The sequence below is a fragment of the Cervus elaphus genome, chromosome 29, assembly GCF_910594005.1.
Source record: "Cervus elaphus chromosome 29, mCerEla1.1, whole genome shotgun sequence".
Classification (NCBI taxonomy): Eukaryota; Metazoa; Chordata; class Mammalia; order Artiodactyla; family Cervidae; genus Cervus; species Cervus elaphus.
The window spans coordinates 58028657-58045232 of record NC_057843.1 but is presented as its reverse complement, the minus strand read 5'-3'; the positions used below and the strand labels follow the sequence as shown (position 1 = coordinate 58045232).

General features: G+C 39.3%; 1 protein-coding gene across 4 annotated transcripts in view; it reads right to left on the bottom strand.

The window, feature by feature from the left end:
- MELK (maternal embryonic leucine zipper kinase) overlaps positions 1-16190 on the bottom strand; it is a 72599-nt gene extending 56409 nt beyond the window's left edge. The window contains exons 1-7 of one of the 4 annotated variants that reach the window (XM_043891222.1): positions 16069-16190; positions 10892-10987; positions 9182-9267; positions 7334-7450; positions 6309-6452; positions 5051-5119; positions 3198-3290 (exon numbers count right to left, since the gene is read on the bottom strand). In XM_043891222.1, the coding sequence (XP_043747157.1) occupies positions 3198-3290; positions 5051-5119; positions 6309-6452; positions 7334-7450; positions 9182-9267; positions 10892-10949 (567 nt within the window). In that variant the 5' untranslated portion in view covers positions 10950-10987; positions 16069-16190. The other 3 variants (XM_043891223.1, XM_043891225.1, XM_043891224.1) reach the window with 3 other exon arrangements.
- Between the last annotated feature and the right edge of the window lie 386 nt (positions 16191-16576).

Below are 16576 nucleotides of genomic sequence, written 5' to 3'. Positions count from 1 at the left end.
CTTCTGAAGAGCAGAAAAAAGTAAAAAGAATGAAAAGAACTGAGGATGGCCTCAGAGACCTCTGTGACAATATCAAACACACCAACATTTGAATTGTAGGGGTCCCAGAAGAAGAAGAGAAAAAGAAAGGGTATGAGAAAATTTTTGACTAGATTATAGTTGAAAATTTCCCCAGCATGGAAAAGGAAATAGTCAATCAAGTCCAAGAGGTGCAAAGAGTCCCATACAGGATAAATCCAAGGAGAAACACACCAAGACACATACTAATGAAACTAACAAAGACTAAACACAAAGAAAGAGGCTACACAGGAAAGAGTGGGCTAATATGGCCTCGTCAAATGCCATAAGAGGTCAACAGAGAGACTTCCTCTGAGAAATTACAAAAGGAATTAGAGATGTTTACTATGGAACATTCCATAAAGCATGATCTGAACCATGAGCAACAGAATAATCTAAATTACTTATTTAAAAAAGAAGATTCCTAAAGCCCCACCTTAGAAAACAAAACCAAAATCTCTAAATATACTGCCCTGAGTTCTGCATATTTTAACAAGTGCCCCCAGACAATGCCTTGGTACACTGTCCTTAAGAAATTATCCTAGAAGGATGGAAAACTGAACTAAAATGGATAAGAAAACAAGATCCTATGGGAAAACCTTGATGCATTCAAACCAGCAGAGCCTCATCACCAGACCTCTAGGAATCTTGTGAGCATCAGGCATGTGATTACCACTCCTTCTAGGAGACTAGAAAGCGTACAGGTGGGCGGTAAAGCTTCACTCAGTTCAAATCTTGACACACAGTTGCTAGTTGTGATCCTGCAAAGGCACTTAATTTCTGAGCCCCAGTATCTTCATCATCTTTAGCTTATGAAACAGAGTAACAGTATCCACTCCACGGGATTTTTGTGCAGATTAAATGAAAATTATAAAAAGGATCTACCATGTGGAATCCTTGTGCATTATTACAGGAATGTAAAATGCTGCTGCCACTATGGAAAACAGTATGGCAGTTTCTCAGAAAATTAAAAATAGAACTACCATATGATCTAGCAATTCCACATTTGGGTATATATCCGAGAGAACTGAAAGCAAGGTCTCAAAGAGATATGTGTGTCTACCAGCATTATTCACAATAACCAAAAGATAATAGTAATCCTAGCGCCCATGATAAATGCATAAATAAAATATGGTATATACATGCAATGGTATATTACTCAGACTTAAAAAGGAGGGAAATTCTGACACATGCTCCACAATATGGATGAACCTTGATGATATTACACTAATAAAATAAAGCAGTCACACAAAAAACACAAAAAACAAATATTGTATGAGTCCACAATACAAGGTACCTAGCTTAGTCAAACTCACACGGATAGACAGTAGAAGGATAGCTACCAGGGGAGCAGGGAGTGGGGAATGGAGTTACTATTTAATAGGTATAGTCTCAGTTGTGCAAGGTTAAAAGAGCTCCAGAGATTGACTGCACAATAATATGAATGTACAATGTACAATAATATGAATGTACACTACTGAATTGCACATTTAAAAATAGTTCAAATAGGAACTGTATCCTTATAAATGGTTAAGATGGCAAATATTATGTCATGTGTATTTTACCACAATTGGAAGAAAAAAAAAAAAGATCTAGCATGATTCCAGGACTATAATACATATTCAGTAAAAGTCTGTCCATTTCTTATGATGCCCTGAGAAGGCCACAATATCACCTCTGTGGTATTTCTGACAAAAATGCATAACCCAAAATTAATCAAACAAATTCAAATTGAGGGCCATTTTATAAAATAACCAGCTTCCCCCCAAATTTCAAGGTCATGAAGATGAAGAAGGCCTAAGGAAGTCTTCCAAATTAAAGAACAAAGAAATGCAACAGTGCAACACATGATCCTGGATGGAATCCTGGACTGGAGGGAAAATAGAGCTGTAAAAGACACGATTGGTACAATTAACACCATCTGAACATGAATTGTGGGTTAAATAAATTGTATCAATGTTAAACTCTCTGATTTTGATAACTAAGTGAATTTATTTTGATAACTAAAAGAAGGACACCTTGGGAATTTCCCAGCAGTCCCATGGTTAGGATTCAGCGCTTTCACTACTGAGGCCCAGGTTCAATCAATCCCTGGTGAGTGAACTGAGATCATCCCACAAGCCACCAGCATGGCCAAAAAAATAATAAATAAGTAAGAGAGCCCTTGCTTTTAGGAAATATATACATAGCATCTAATGATAAAGGGGTATGATGTCTCCAACTTACTCTCCATTGGTTCAAAACATAATTTACATGTGTATAGAAAACACCAAAACAAATAGGGAAAAATGTAAACAGCTGTACATTTGGCAAAATATATACAGAAGCTTCTCATTCCATATTTGTAACTATTCTGTAAGTTTGAGAATATATCCAAATAAAAGGTCACCAAAAACAAGTTAGTCTTCATCGTCTCATGTTACAAACTAAGTAAACTGGCATATCTCAAAGTTTCTCCCACATAACTAACACCAGTTCCAAAAGATGCTCCACATAAGAAGTGGACTCTGCAGGCGCCTGAAGCAGACCAGCTGCCCTCTGCCCCGGTCTCCTCCCGGAGGACACTGCACAGGAGCACGTTAAGATTCAGAAACATCCTGAACTGAAGAAAACTGCGCAACCCCGTATTTTCAGAGCTTCTGACAACTAAACCTTTTCCATTTTATGACAGTATCAGCAAAATCAGGACTCCAAAGAGTGTAAGGGGCTGACCAGCACACATGGTAGCCAGCAGTTAAGCAGCAATGCCCAGGGCTTTCTGAGCCTGGGCCTCTTACACGGGACTGCAGGCCTCGGATGAAGTACAGGTTTTCTCTGTGCTAAACACCATCTCTGCAAACTAAGCCTATAATCCTGGCCTCATACACTACCTGGCTGGACTAATCAGTCTAAATTATGGCACTGTTAAACACAAAATACCAGAAATATATCCCTGTTTCACAAGAATACTATGTATTATTATATTTATTGCAAGCTGTTCATTTCCCTTATTACCGTACATATCTCACTCTCTGACTAGACAACTCTTTAACAAGTTTATTTCTTACCTCGTTACATCCTCAACACACAGTGCCTGACTCACTGCAGATCACCAGTAAACACATACTGATTATATATTGAATTAATCACTGAATAATTACCTCTGATCCCAGATAGGAGTTGCCTTGTATTAATTCAGGTGCTGCATAAGCAAGACTCCCACAGCAGGTCTGCAGGTGATGATCCTTGTTACCCTGCCAATAAGATAAAAATGAAACACTCATTAACTACAGCCCTTAAGAGAATTAAAACCCTGATAAACATTCTTCCAATATAAGCAAAGAGATGCTAGATAAGAGTTACCCCAAATGATAAGAGACTTTCTGCCGCCAACTCAATACTCTGCCCATGTGCATGCATGCATGTGTGGCTTCCTCTTCTCTGGATTTCCAATACCACCAAGACCTGGCAGGAAAAAAATCCTTCTCCCCTTAGCTCAGTCAAGTTCTACTTCCCTAGGCATCCATTTGCATAATAATCAGTTTAGCATACATCCAAGCACCCAAGTCCTCCCACTCCCAAGTACTCAAGAAAAAGATTATTTCTCTAAAGGAGCCTATCTCTAATAGCAAATTTTTACAAATACGTTAAGTTTCTTTTCCCCAAGAGGGAAGAGAGCAAACACTACACAAAAGAAAGCCTTGGGAGCCGGTTTTCTAGACCTGGTTATAACACAGATCATGACCTCAGCCTCCAGATCTGTTCAAATAAGGACCCTCTGGTCTCCCACACAAATGTGGAGCCATAATGCAAATGATACCACTGCCCAACACTTCCACAGAGTTCCACAAATGGCAAATGACTTATGAAATTGTAAGATTTCATTTACAACTGCAACAGCACACCCAGAAGATAGCTCCTCAGCAGAACGCTGAGGCCACCTTCTCCCAGTCAAGTCTTGCTTTGTGAGATGGAGTCTGTGTGGGTTGAATCTGTGGAGCCATAAATAAAGGCTGCCGGAGTCTGTCACAAACATTCTCCACCGCCTCCTGTGATGAACATGACTTAAACCAGCTTATCGGCTCAAAGTAAGCTTTATCTTTATTGCTTGTCGATCAGAAAAATGCCTTCTTGCATTTGGTTCCCAGACACAAGACTCGACTGACAATCTCTGAAGAGCCAAGGGAAGGAGAGGAAAATCAGAAAGAATCAGACATTCAGCCAAAGGGGCAAATCTGCCTCCCTCTGCACCCAGCTAATTCTGATTGGGGCAGGAAATAACCAAGGGGCTGAGTCAAGTCTGAAATTTCAACATTCTTAATGAGGGTAGACAGTTCATTTTAGAGACTGTGAGTACCATCATTAGAGGACTCAAGAGGAAGCCTGCAATAGCAGCCACAAAGGAGAAGGTTCAAAGTCACCTCAAAGAGAAGGTATGCTGCAGAACACCAGTGCTTAACTGTGGAGTGCAAATTAAGGAAACCATTCACGGTATAAATTTTATTCATTTTTTATTTTTTTTACGGTATAAATTTTAAAGTACATATGGACTTTTTCCTTCTTCTTTTATAAGGAAAGGGGATTGTCTCTCAAAATGTAACTAATGGTTAGTTATATAACCATTTGGATAATAAAGAACAGATTTTCACTAGATTTCCTGAAATGCATATCTAAACAAAGAAAGGCATCACCTAACAGGAACATACTCCAACTGCAAACACGTGGTCAATTCAGCATTCATACTGTGATGGCTTCCTGACACCTCAGTCCTGCAAATTCTCTCTCAGCATACCCATGGGGTTGTCAGCAGGACCAACCCTGGACCCAGAGCAGTGGTTTTCAACCTTGGCTACATGTTAAAATCATCAAGAGAACTTATAAAAAGTGTGAAATTTAGCATTCTTCTCAATGGATGCAACCAGGTTCACTAAATACTAAATGGAAGTTAGTATAAGATAACAGGTAAGAGGTACACTGGCAAAGGAAATAAACTCATTTTTATCTCTGCACTTACCTTAGGTTTTGCACAGAGACCAAAGTCAATCAGCTTTAATTTATGATATTCATCAAACAACAAATTTTCCTGAAAAAAAAAAAAAAGACATTTTCATAACTATATACAGTCTTCCTCATATCACATCCTACCTCTGCTGCTGCTGCTAAGCCGCTTCAGTCGTGTCTGACTCTGGGTGACCCCATAGACGGCAGCCCACCAGGCTCCCCTGTCCCTGAGATTCTCCAGGCAAGAACACTGGAGTGGGTTGCCATTTCCTTCTCCAATGCATGGAAGTGAAAAGTGAAAGTGAAGTCGGTCAGTCGTGTCCGACTCTTAGCGACCCCATGGACTGCAGCCCACCAGGCTCCCCCGTCCATGGGATTTTCCAGGCAACAGTACTGGAGTGGGGTGCCACTGCCTTCTCCAACATCCTACCTCTAGCTCCTAAAAGCACTTTAAAGTTGGGTACGGAGTAAAAAAATTAATTAAAAAAAAAAAAAAAAAACAATGAAGTGACAAGAATAGAAGGAAAGAGAAGAAGACAGGAATGTTGATAACTATCCTGCTTCCCCTCAAGACACATTAGCATAAACCACTTTCTCCTTGGCACTCTGAGGTTCAACTACAAGAAAACATAATATGTGCCAAAAGCAAGTTTGAACAGAAAGGGTGAACTCAAATCAAAGAGTTGGATAAAAACAAAGGGAAAAGGACAGAAACTGCCATATCTTGTTAGGGCAATTCTAGATCTCAAACCCTAGTACCAAATTACATTGAAATTCATGTTCACCAGCATGCATATTAGTCAGAGCCTACACACTTAAGGGTAGCAAATTCTTATTCTGCCCTTGAAAAGCAGAGTCTGCCCATTTCACTGAACTGTTCATTTCTGAAGCACAATGGAATTAAAATTAAAGGAAGATGATGTCAGGAAAAGAGTATCAAGAGGAAGATACTCAAATACAATATTCTCAAAGAAAATACTCAAAACTCTTCTTTCTTAGGAATAAAACCTGAGGTTTATATTCTGCAGCTGATCACAAAGACATTTATAATGTCACACAAAATTGACAAAGAAATAGAATGCCAGTAAGTCCATCCAGAAGAGCCTAGCAGGAGTCAAAAGTCAAAAAGGAAAAAGAAAGATACATTAGGAATGGAACAAAAAAATAAGCAAAGCCCAGATAAATTCTAAGCAGAAAGAACATTTGGAAACAGTGATGACAGGTAAATGATGTCAAATTCTCAGGTGAGCATCTGTGATGCAGTCACTTACTGGTTTGAGGTCCCTGTGAGCATAGCCTTGGCTGTGCACGTAAGCGACTGCAGATACTATCTGACGGAAGACAATACGGGTCTCCTCCTCTGACAGGCGATCGTGGGAAATTATGTAGTCAAACAGCTCTCCTCCAGGGCAATACTGCAAGAGCAGCAGAGTCACATAAATATCATTATTACTTGCAAAAATCAGAGGAATTTAAAATTAAAAAATCATACTTAACTCAGAGATGTTGTTAATTCAATTTACAAGCAAAGGAATGAACTAATTTAGGTATATTCAAAAATACACTCTCAGTATTTCAGCGTTTGGAATACGTTTGGTCTTGAGCTATTTTTTTAAATTAACTTATTTATTATTTTTTAGTTGCACTGGGTCTCTGATGCTTCACGCAGGTTTTCTCCAGGAACAAATTCTAACCTATTCTGTCCACTAAAGTACACCATCACATGAGGAGGATATCACAAAGGATATATTTACTATGTATCTCCAATTTATCATACATGTCTACTTGGTCTAAATGGTTACAGATAGAACTTAAACAGGTAAGCCACTTAGCATTTAATCTTGCAAGTGAAATGAATTTAATACCTCTCTCATAACTATCATAAAGTGAAAGAGAATGACCTGAACAAACATTTGTGTCCCCAAAAAAATTCCTGTGTGGAAACTCTAATCCCTGAAGATGGTGATTTTAGAAGGTGGAACCTTTGGGATATGATTAAGACATGAGGGCAGAGTCCTCGTGAATGAAATCAGCGCTCTCATAAAAGAGGCTCCAGAGAGATCCCTAGCCTTTTCTATCACGTAAGCACACAGCAATAAGGTACCAGCTACGAACCAGAAAGAGGACCCTCACCCGACCACGCTGGTGCCTTGATCTTGGGATTCCCAGCCTCCAGAACTGTGAGAAATAAGTTGCTGTTGCTCATAAGCTACTCAGTCTGTGATACTTGTTACAGCAGCCCAAACAGACTAAGACAGAGACAAATAACTTCAGGTCTCTGGAACTTATTACTGACCTCGAGAACCATGAATATTTTGTTGGCTGTCTCTATCACATGGTAGAGTTGACATATATGCTCATGTCTCAGGTTCTTCAAGGCATCAATTTCTGTTTTGACCCGAGGCAAATCACTCTGTGACAAAACATTTTATTAAACGAGCAATAAACTTATTTGGAAAATATTCCAAGCCTCAATCTCAACAATACTGATACTAAGTAGCAAAAGCAGTCAATGGCCTCAAAACAATTTGCTCAACAATACAGAAATAGAAAACAAAGGCTAAAAAAAAAAAGAAAACAAAGGCTTATTTCTGTGTACATTTTCAAGAGGACCTGAGGGTTTTACAAAAGAAAAGTTCAATCTGAGGCAAGAATACAACATTCAGAAAAAATAAAATAACCTCACTCCCTTTAGAAGGTTAGCATTCCAAACAAGGAAAATGACAGGAACACTATCCAGTGTGCGTGTCTAGGCTACCCCTTCGGTCTCCGCAATGTCCGTTAAGAAGCATGATGAAACCTATGGCTGATCCATGTTAATGTTTGATAGAAACCAGTGCAATACTGTAAAGCAATTATCCTTCAATCAAAAATAAATTTTTAAAAAAAGAAGCCTGCTGAGTTAAAAATTGGTGAGTGTAGATAAAAGGTATTCACTATCTCAGTCTTTCAACTTTTCAAAGAGCTTGAAATCTTTCAAAATAAGTTGGCTGGGAGGAGGACAGCCAAGTTGAAAAAATTTTAAAGTCCATAGTAAAGGTAAGAATCCAGATATCCATGGAGTAAACAAGTAATATTTTATTAAAAAAAGGGACTCAGTCTAATGATCAGTGGTTTAAGATCCAATTAACGTAGGGCCATGCAACCTGATATTAGCTCTTAACCAAGAAGTTGTAACTTTAACTATTCTGATATGATGATCTTTTCTTCTTTTTGGGGGGGATGTGGTAATCTGATGACTAAAACCCTGAAAGTAATCAAAATATTTTTAAAGTCCTAGGAAGTAAATAAGCATAATAACAAAAGGAAATATAAAAGCCAGTTTAAAATTAATGAATTAATATCATCATATTGATGCTTTAGAATAAGTTTTGAGTACTAGTATGTTACATTTGATAATAACAATTCACATTTTATCTGCTATTAAGGTGTTTGCTGGGTCAAGTAAATAAGGTACACCAAAGTTATAACCGAAGTTTAAATTGCTTAAGGGAATTAATCAGTTTTATAACCAACGTTTAAATGATCAAGACAAATGATTTTTAATATCTTTTTATTAGTTTAATAAACATAGTATTGAGCACTGAAAACAAAAATACTGAAGGAGAGTCTGAATTGTCAATTGACAGGTTATTTAAAATAATTCTGATATAGATCACTTCGTGATTTTTGGCATGTATTTCAGAAGGAGTTCAGAGAATTGAGTGATACTACTATAACAGGACATTCTCTTCAACTTATTTATATATGTTAATCAGCACTTACATCCTTAAAAATAAAGTAACAATTCATATTAAACTCTGCCAGGCTCCTCTGTCCATGGAATTTTTCAGGCAAGAGTACTGGAGTGGGTTTCCATTTCCTTCTCCAGGGGATCTTCCCAACCCAGGGATCGAACTTGCATCTCCTGGGTCTCCTGCATTGGTAGGCAGATTCTTTATCTGCCTGCCAATATTCTTTACCTGAGATATTCTTTATCTCAGTGGAGCCACCAGGGAAACCCTTTTAAAACCACAGATTTATACATAACTGGCTGTGGAAATGTTATTTTAATAAAAGGGCAATAACTAGAACATTAGAGAAAATTCAGGTTGTAATGCACAAAACTGATCCATAAATATTTTTAAAATAATGTTAAACTTACCCCTAGTGCATTTTTATCCATGATTTTTATAGCTACCATTTCTCCAGTGAGGATATGGCAGGCAAGTTTGACCTTTGCAAAGCCACCTAAGTAAAGGAAAATGTATTATGAAGAGATAAGCGAACTAACTTAAATATCATCAGCAGAGCAAACTGAAAACTCAAGCACAAATACCTTTCCATGGACTTTATAAAGCTCTCTTGAGCTATATTTTCCTGAAGTTTGTGGCCCTTTTTTACATATTGCTTCCAAAGCGTTAGCCATGATCCTAACCTCTCTTTATCCAATGACTGGCTAAAGATTCCTTTTTGCCATTATAGGACATCTTTAATTTTGCAATTAGGAAGAAGTAGAGATTTGTTTTATAATTCTTTAGAAATTTGTTTTATAATTAACATTGCAATTAATGCTGCTTTTTAATTAACATTGTCAAAACACCATATAAAGTTGCAGAGACAAAAGACAAATAATATGAAACTTCTATTCAGTTTTAAAACTGAAAAACTAAGCAATTATGTTTCAAAATTGGCTCAAAAGCTGGGTAAATATCTACATTCAGGTATCTGAAAGAAACAAACTTAGTACCTCTAAAAAGAAGTTCCCAAAAGTCCCTCCCATGGTGTTCCCCATCTCAGTAAATGGCAAACTCATCTTCCCAGATCAGGCCAAAAGCCTGGAAGTCATCTTTAGCCCTTCTCTTTTGTCTCACACCCCATACCCAACCCATTAACATAGCCCATTGACCTAGGCACTATAACAAAAAAAAAAAAAAACAAAAACATAGCCCATTGGCTCTGTCTTCAAAAACTTACTAATGTTTATCTTGGGGGAGAGGGGGCAGGCACTGAATGGAAACATTCTATGTCCTGATCTGAACATATGGGCATATGTGAGCCAAAACACCACCAAATGTATTACACTTTGCTTATTTTACTGTGTGTTATGTCTCAATAAATTATATTTATATATACACACATGTGTGTCTGTATGCAGAAGCCCACCCCTTTCTATACACAGAATCCCACGACCTTCAGTTCTATCACCATCCATGTCACCAGCATCTCCAGTATCACTCACCTAAATTACTGCAGTAACTTCCTAACATCTATCTGCTTCTGCCTTTGCCCCCTCCCATCCATTTTTTCCACAATCAAGTAGCCAGAGTGATCCTTAAAAACAAAAGGTCAGATCACTCCTTGGCTCAAAACTCTCCAGTGACTTTTATTCTTAATAAAATGAACTGCAAGACCTTTCCTACAACTCACCTCTCTTGCTCAACTTTTTCTTACTAAAATAAGTTCAAAAATTTTTAAACTATGTAAGTTAGGCTAAAAAGCTCATGGTTTGGCAGAAACCAACATAATATTGTAAAGCAATTATCCTTCAACTAAAAATAAGTAAAATTTTTTTTTTCATTTTTAGAGTCTTTATTGAATTTTTTATAATATTGCTTCTGTTTTGTTTTTTTTATTTTTTATTGAAGGATAATTGCTTTACCTAATTTTGTTGTTTGCCGGAGAGGGTGTGGAGAAAAAGGAATGCTCTTGCACTGTTGATGGGAATGTAAATTGATACAGCCACTATGGAAGATGGTATGGAGATTCCTTAAAAATAAGTAAATTAAAAAAAAAAGAAAAACAGCTCATGGCTGTCCCATTTCACTCTACTCTCAAATGGATGACCTATTCTCTTCAAGAAAAAATTAATTACCTGTCCCAATAGTTTCATATAATTCATAGTATTTGAGAAGTTCATCATAATCTTTCATGGTCCTCCTGGAAGTTTACTCAAAATTATAAAAAGAACCTGTAAGACAAAACAGTACACAATCAAAAAGAGAAATACTAAGAGATTATCTCCTTACTCTTGTAACTACAAATATAAATAAGTCTCAGGCATATAAACCATATTGAGAAAACTGATTAGCCATAGGAAAAAACAAAACAAGATAAAACTAGATTCCTCTCACTCCATACATAAAAATCAATTCCAGATCAAATAAAGACAAATATGATAGGTAAATCTTTAAAAACTTTTAATAGAATATTGTTATCATTTCAGGATAGAAAAGGGTCCTTTAAGTAGGCAGAGAAATGGTTAATCATAAAAATAATCAGACTGGGATGTTCTCATCAAAATTTGAACAATGTTTCCCACAGGACTTATCCATGACCATGTAAAGAATGTTCCTATGTGAAGCAGTTAAAACTATTTTCTTTTAACATTAATTTTTATTTACTTATTTGCCTGCTCTGGGTCTTAGTTGCTTGCAGGATCTTTAGCTGTTGCAGCATGTCAATTCTTAGTTGTAGCATGTGGGATCTAGTTTCCTGACCAGGGATCAAACCCAGGCCCCCTGCATCGGTAGCACAGTCTTAACCACTGGACCACCAGGGAAGTCCCTGAAGCAGTTAAAATGATAATGTCCTTTTATTTGACAGACTGCTGCTTTCTCACCAATGACACCCCTAGCACTATCTCATTGCTCCCACTTTCTTCTTCCTCAGATAGACAAAAGCTGAAATGCTCCTGCTCTTTGATAGAATCTATTCCAAAACTGGTCCTCGTTTCCCCAGCACAAGCCCAAACCTATATATAAGCCCCTTTCAACTCACTCTTATTGAGATGTCCAAGATCCTAGGGAGCAGGGATCCTCTTGCTGCAGCAAGCTAAGGACACCTAATGTTTTTAAATTACAGATGTGTTCCTAATGGTTTGTAGTTCATAGGCCTTAAGAAAAATTGCTAACTTGAAAAGAATGAGAGGAAGAGAATTCCAGAAAAAAAGAATGTAGATGCAAAGATCCCAGAGGAAGAAAAGGCTGACGTGTACCGAACTGAAGCTGCTTTCAGAAGTACCAGCATAAAGAAATGCAGATGTGGTACTGGGACAATTGGTTAGGCATGTGGGGAAAAAGAACACTGTACCACACACCACACACAAAATCAATTACAGTAAAGACTTTAAAGACAAACGTTTAAAATATATACAGATAAGGCTTTATTCATACCAGACCTATAGCTAGGAGTGGCAAGAGGAAGAGCATGAAGATGACAATTAGAAAAGTAAGAAGAATATAGCTTCATGGAAGCCAAGAAGGAAGGGAAAAAAGCAAAACTAGTAAAAGAAAACTTCTAGGAAGCCGATTTCTAAATAAATTTGGAAGCGCTCCTATACAGGTCAAGTCCTGGGACCTGAGTTTAGGTGCTGCGAAGTGGAGCTTTCTCATAGGTAAACCAGCACAGCACACCAAGGGATCTAGAGATCACAAAGGGCTTTGAGCCAAGACCTAGCTAGTGATGAACGCCTCCTTTGCTGGTATGACTCCTGAGCCCAGAGCTTCCTGCGACCTAGCAGCGGACTGGGTATGGCAGTACAGGGTTCAAGACCCCAGGACCCCCCTCTCTGCACCACTTAGGTAAGTATATGCACAGCCAACTGGGGCTCGGGTAAAGTTCCACCTGGAGAGGACAGAACTCATGCCTATCGTAACTGCTACCACTCCGTAGTGGAAACCTGGGGCTGGTGCTCCTTTCTAGAGCCAGATAGCCTCCCTTACCAACACGGAGAGTTTTAGCAAATCTGCTGAAGGCTCTGGGATCAGTTATGTGGCCAGCATCATGCTCACTAACTTTTAAGTTCTCTGTCCTTCATCCTGGTTCTTCCAGAGCTGAGTGACCAGCATGTTATTAAATCTTAATAATGGTGGTGACTTTGGAAGACCTAGAGCATGGTCTAGTCTTGACCTCAGGACTATGGTGAGTTTATAAAGGAAAAGACAGAGTAACAGGGAAGGTTTTTACTATGGTGAAGATTGGCCATCTTCTTAAACTGAGGTGGAGAAAACACTGAATGAAATTATCAAAAGCCCAAGAGCCACTGATCTTTTTTTAATATCTCTTTAAATATCCTCTTAAAATGCTTAAAGCACTCTGATTCCATGAGTCATTTTACTTGGAGATAAAAGGTAGGTTATTTAGCAAGTAAAAAACCTTCAAAAATTTGGTCAGTGAAATAAACCCTAGAGCGAAAGTTTTGGAGGGAAAAATATCAAAACTCAAGAAAACAATCAGCTTAAAAAATGGTTTTAGTAGCAATGTCAAAGTTGAAATAGCAAGAAAGATAAAGATAATGGAAAAAAGACCGAGATCCAGTAAACAATATTAGTCATTTTCTAGGAAGAACTGGCATTGGACCAACTTAATAAGCAGGTTGAACTTTTAATCTAGCTGAATCTGCACGAATGGCGTAGGCAAACAAAAGAAGGAGAGTCAGATCCTGATGCTAATAGAAAGCTGGTGACATAAAATGAAATATTTCTGCTTCCATTCGAGTGGCAAAAGTTGTTCTAGGCAAGGAGACAGTACAGAGGACATATTTATTCTTCCTGGGCACCTGAGATACAGGATGAGAAATATCCTTAACAGCAGTACTAATTCAGAAACCTTTAAAAGCGCATTTGTCACTGGAGCAAATTGGGAATAAAGTGGAACCACACCCCCAAAGACAGGAATTACAGGACTAAGAACTTTTAAAACAGGTAAAAATAGCAGTAAAATACAGAGGTCAATACAAGGCTAAGAAATCTTTGGGATCCTAATGAGGGAGAAGAGAGTGACCAGGATATTGGAAACGGAGGGATGTTAGGCTATAAATCTGTTTAGAAAATTGTCTGATATAAAAGTAGGCTATCATGTTCCTTAGAGAGCAGAGCCCCAACTAATGCAATATTGGTGTATTCAGAACATAGGGGTTAAAGAGGAAACACAAACAGACATTATGGAGCTTAAAAACCATGAAATGGAAAAAGTTCCCCAGTGGCCTAGTGATAAGGATTCCAGCCTTTCACTGCTGTGGTCCAGGTTCAAGCTCTGATGCGCAACTGAGATCCTGCAAGCCGCATGGCACAGCCAAAAAACAAACTAACAAAAGATCATGAGATGAAAATAGACAAAGGAAAAGAAACAGGTCTTAGGAAATATAAGATTCTAATTGCCACCATGCACAAGCCTAAATTCCATACCAAAGACTGGACTATTTTAAATTGCCACTCAGAAAAAGAAAGCAATTGGTATGATGTTGGAATTGATTTTCCCAGATAAAGGACATAAGAGCATCTTAATCAATGTATTGACAGATTTTTCCCAAATGAGTTTTGAACTTTCAGGTTATAGCCTTCAGTCAACTAGCAGAGATCGAACTGCATCAGTTTAAGACTGAATCACATACCTCCTCTTTTTTTCTACCTTCCATTTGCTTATCTACTCCCTTCCCTCAAATCATACCATTTCTTCAGAGAAGTAAAACTAATGTGGGCCTAAATTATATCTATTTAATCCAGCTAACATTATTTTTGCTACTGTATAAGAAAACTAATGTTAAAAAAAAAAAAGAAAACTAGTGTTTATATCGCAAACTGCTATAAGGATAGCAGATTTTACTTGGCTTGTGGAAGTAGAATTGGTTCTAAATATTCTTAAGTCTCCTCGCTGTTTATCCTCTAGAGTCTGGAAATACAGAATAAGGACATGTGACTGGAGTTATCCAGCTGCTGCTAAAGGAGGTATATGATTAGTTAAATGTGGAAGGGAACCTCCGAACTGTGGTTAAAGAAGGGGACTAGACCCCAATCAGACACCTGATTGTCCTTCTGAATGTGACTAAATAGAACTGGAGCTATATAAAACTGTGGACCTGAACTTTTCTGAGGAAACAAGGAACTGCCTAGATAGTGGGAGGAAGTTTATGAGTAAATTTTATAGGATAGCAACAAATTGGGGGTATTTTCTTACCAACATAGTCTTATTTGGGCTATGCTATTACCTGCTGTGTAGTACATTTACGTTATCTAGTGAGCTTGGTAAGACATTGATGCTGAGGATATTTCACATGAGAAGCAGAATATAGAATGTCTTACAATGTGACCTTGTAATACATTTAATTAACATCCAGTTCTGCTCCCTTGCAGAGGCTTCTGGGAGCACCAACAGAGAGGCATTCATTCCCAAAGGCAGTAAGAGATTGATCTGATCATCTCCTTGGTCCACAGTGGATATACTGAAAGGATGGATCCACTGGTGAGACAAGCCCATGAAGATGCAGTGAGGGCGTTTCTGATTTATCCCACACAGCACAGAAATAGAAACCAAAATATGAACAAAAAAGTGAGGAACACTAGTCTCTGAGCAAAACTCCAGGCACCTGTGATGCTGCCCCACCTTCCCCCTTTACCTTGGCATTACCAAAGAGAAATACCAATGGTGACGCTCAATAGTTACTCATCCTAGGAATGAGAGGGGCCGGACCACGCCCCTGGGACGCCCTCCTTTGGCAGTCTCCCTTTCCCTGGTCTTTCGGTGAGGGCCACTTCTTTTACTCCTATAACATTCGGTGTATACTCCCCTTTAGTGTAAGTCTCTTAAGCCACTACTTTGAGAAGGTGAAGGAAGAGGAAGCCTTTGGACTCTGAAAGAGGGGTGATAAGACATAACACATTTCCTTTTTCACTGAACTGCCCCAGTAAACTGAGTTGTAGGAACAGAAACAACTTGAAATCCTTCTTTGAACGTCGTTCTCGGAGACCGTCAAGGTCGTGCAAACGTGGAATGGGAATTCACATCTATCCCAGCCTCCTAGGTGGCAAGCGCTTCCACTGCATACCTCATCGATAACCGGAGGCGGGTACGATCACTATCCCCACTTACAGCGGAGAAAAACGGGGGTCGGAAAGGCTAATTATCTCATCCAAGGAACCGAACTCGTAAGGCGGGGGCTCCAGGAAGTTCCCCAAAACTCCGGTGAGCCAGCAGCACCGTGGGCTCAAGCCGCTGTCCCCCGCGCTGCGCACTGCCGGGACCTCGGCCCTCACCCACGCGGGACGCACTGACCTGAGGGCGGAGGGCTGGGAGGGGCTGAACCAGGCAGAAAGACAGACGCACCGGGCCGCAATCCCGGAAAACCTCTGGGATGGTCAGGTTCTGGCCGCTTCCGCCCGCCAAGGGAATCAAACCTCGCGCGCCGGAAGGGGCGGGGGCGCGGCGGGGGCGGGGCTCATCGGGGGCGGGGCGGCCCCTGAGAGGAGGGGGCGGGGTCGCTCGCCGGCGGAGAGGGGCCTTCAAGTCTCTGTGGTCAGCCTGGAGTGTGACTGAGGGCGCGGGAAGACTTACCTGGTGGGGTGGACGTACAGAGTTTCCACATATTTAAGCTTTCTTAAGTTCTCTTTCCTAAAATTAATCTGCAGAGAAGTCACTAGTGGTGAAGGTTCTCATTTTCGTCCTCCTCTAGCCTCACGGCCCTTCGCTCATCCAGCGAAAGACAAGTGTACCTCTGCCCTCTCCACATCTTACTATCAACTGTGTTGCCGCGAGGAATGAAATCCCCAGGAGCCATTAGATA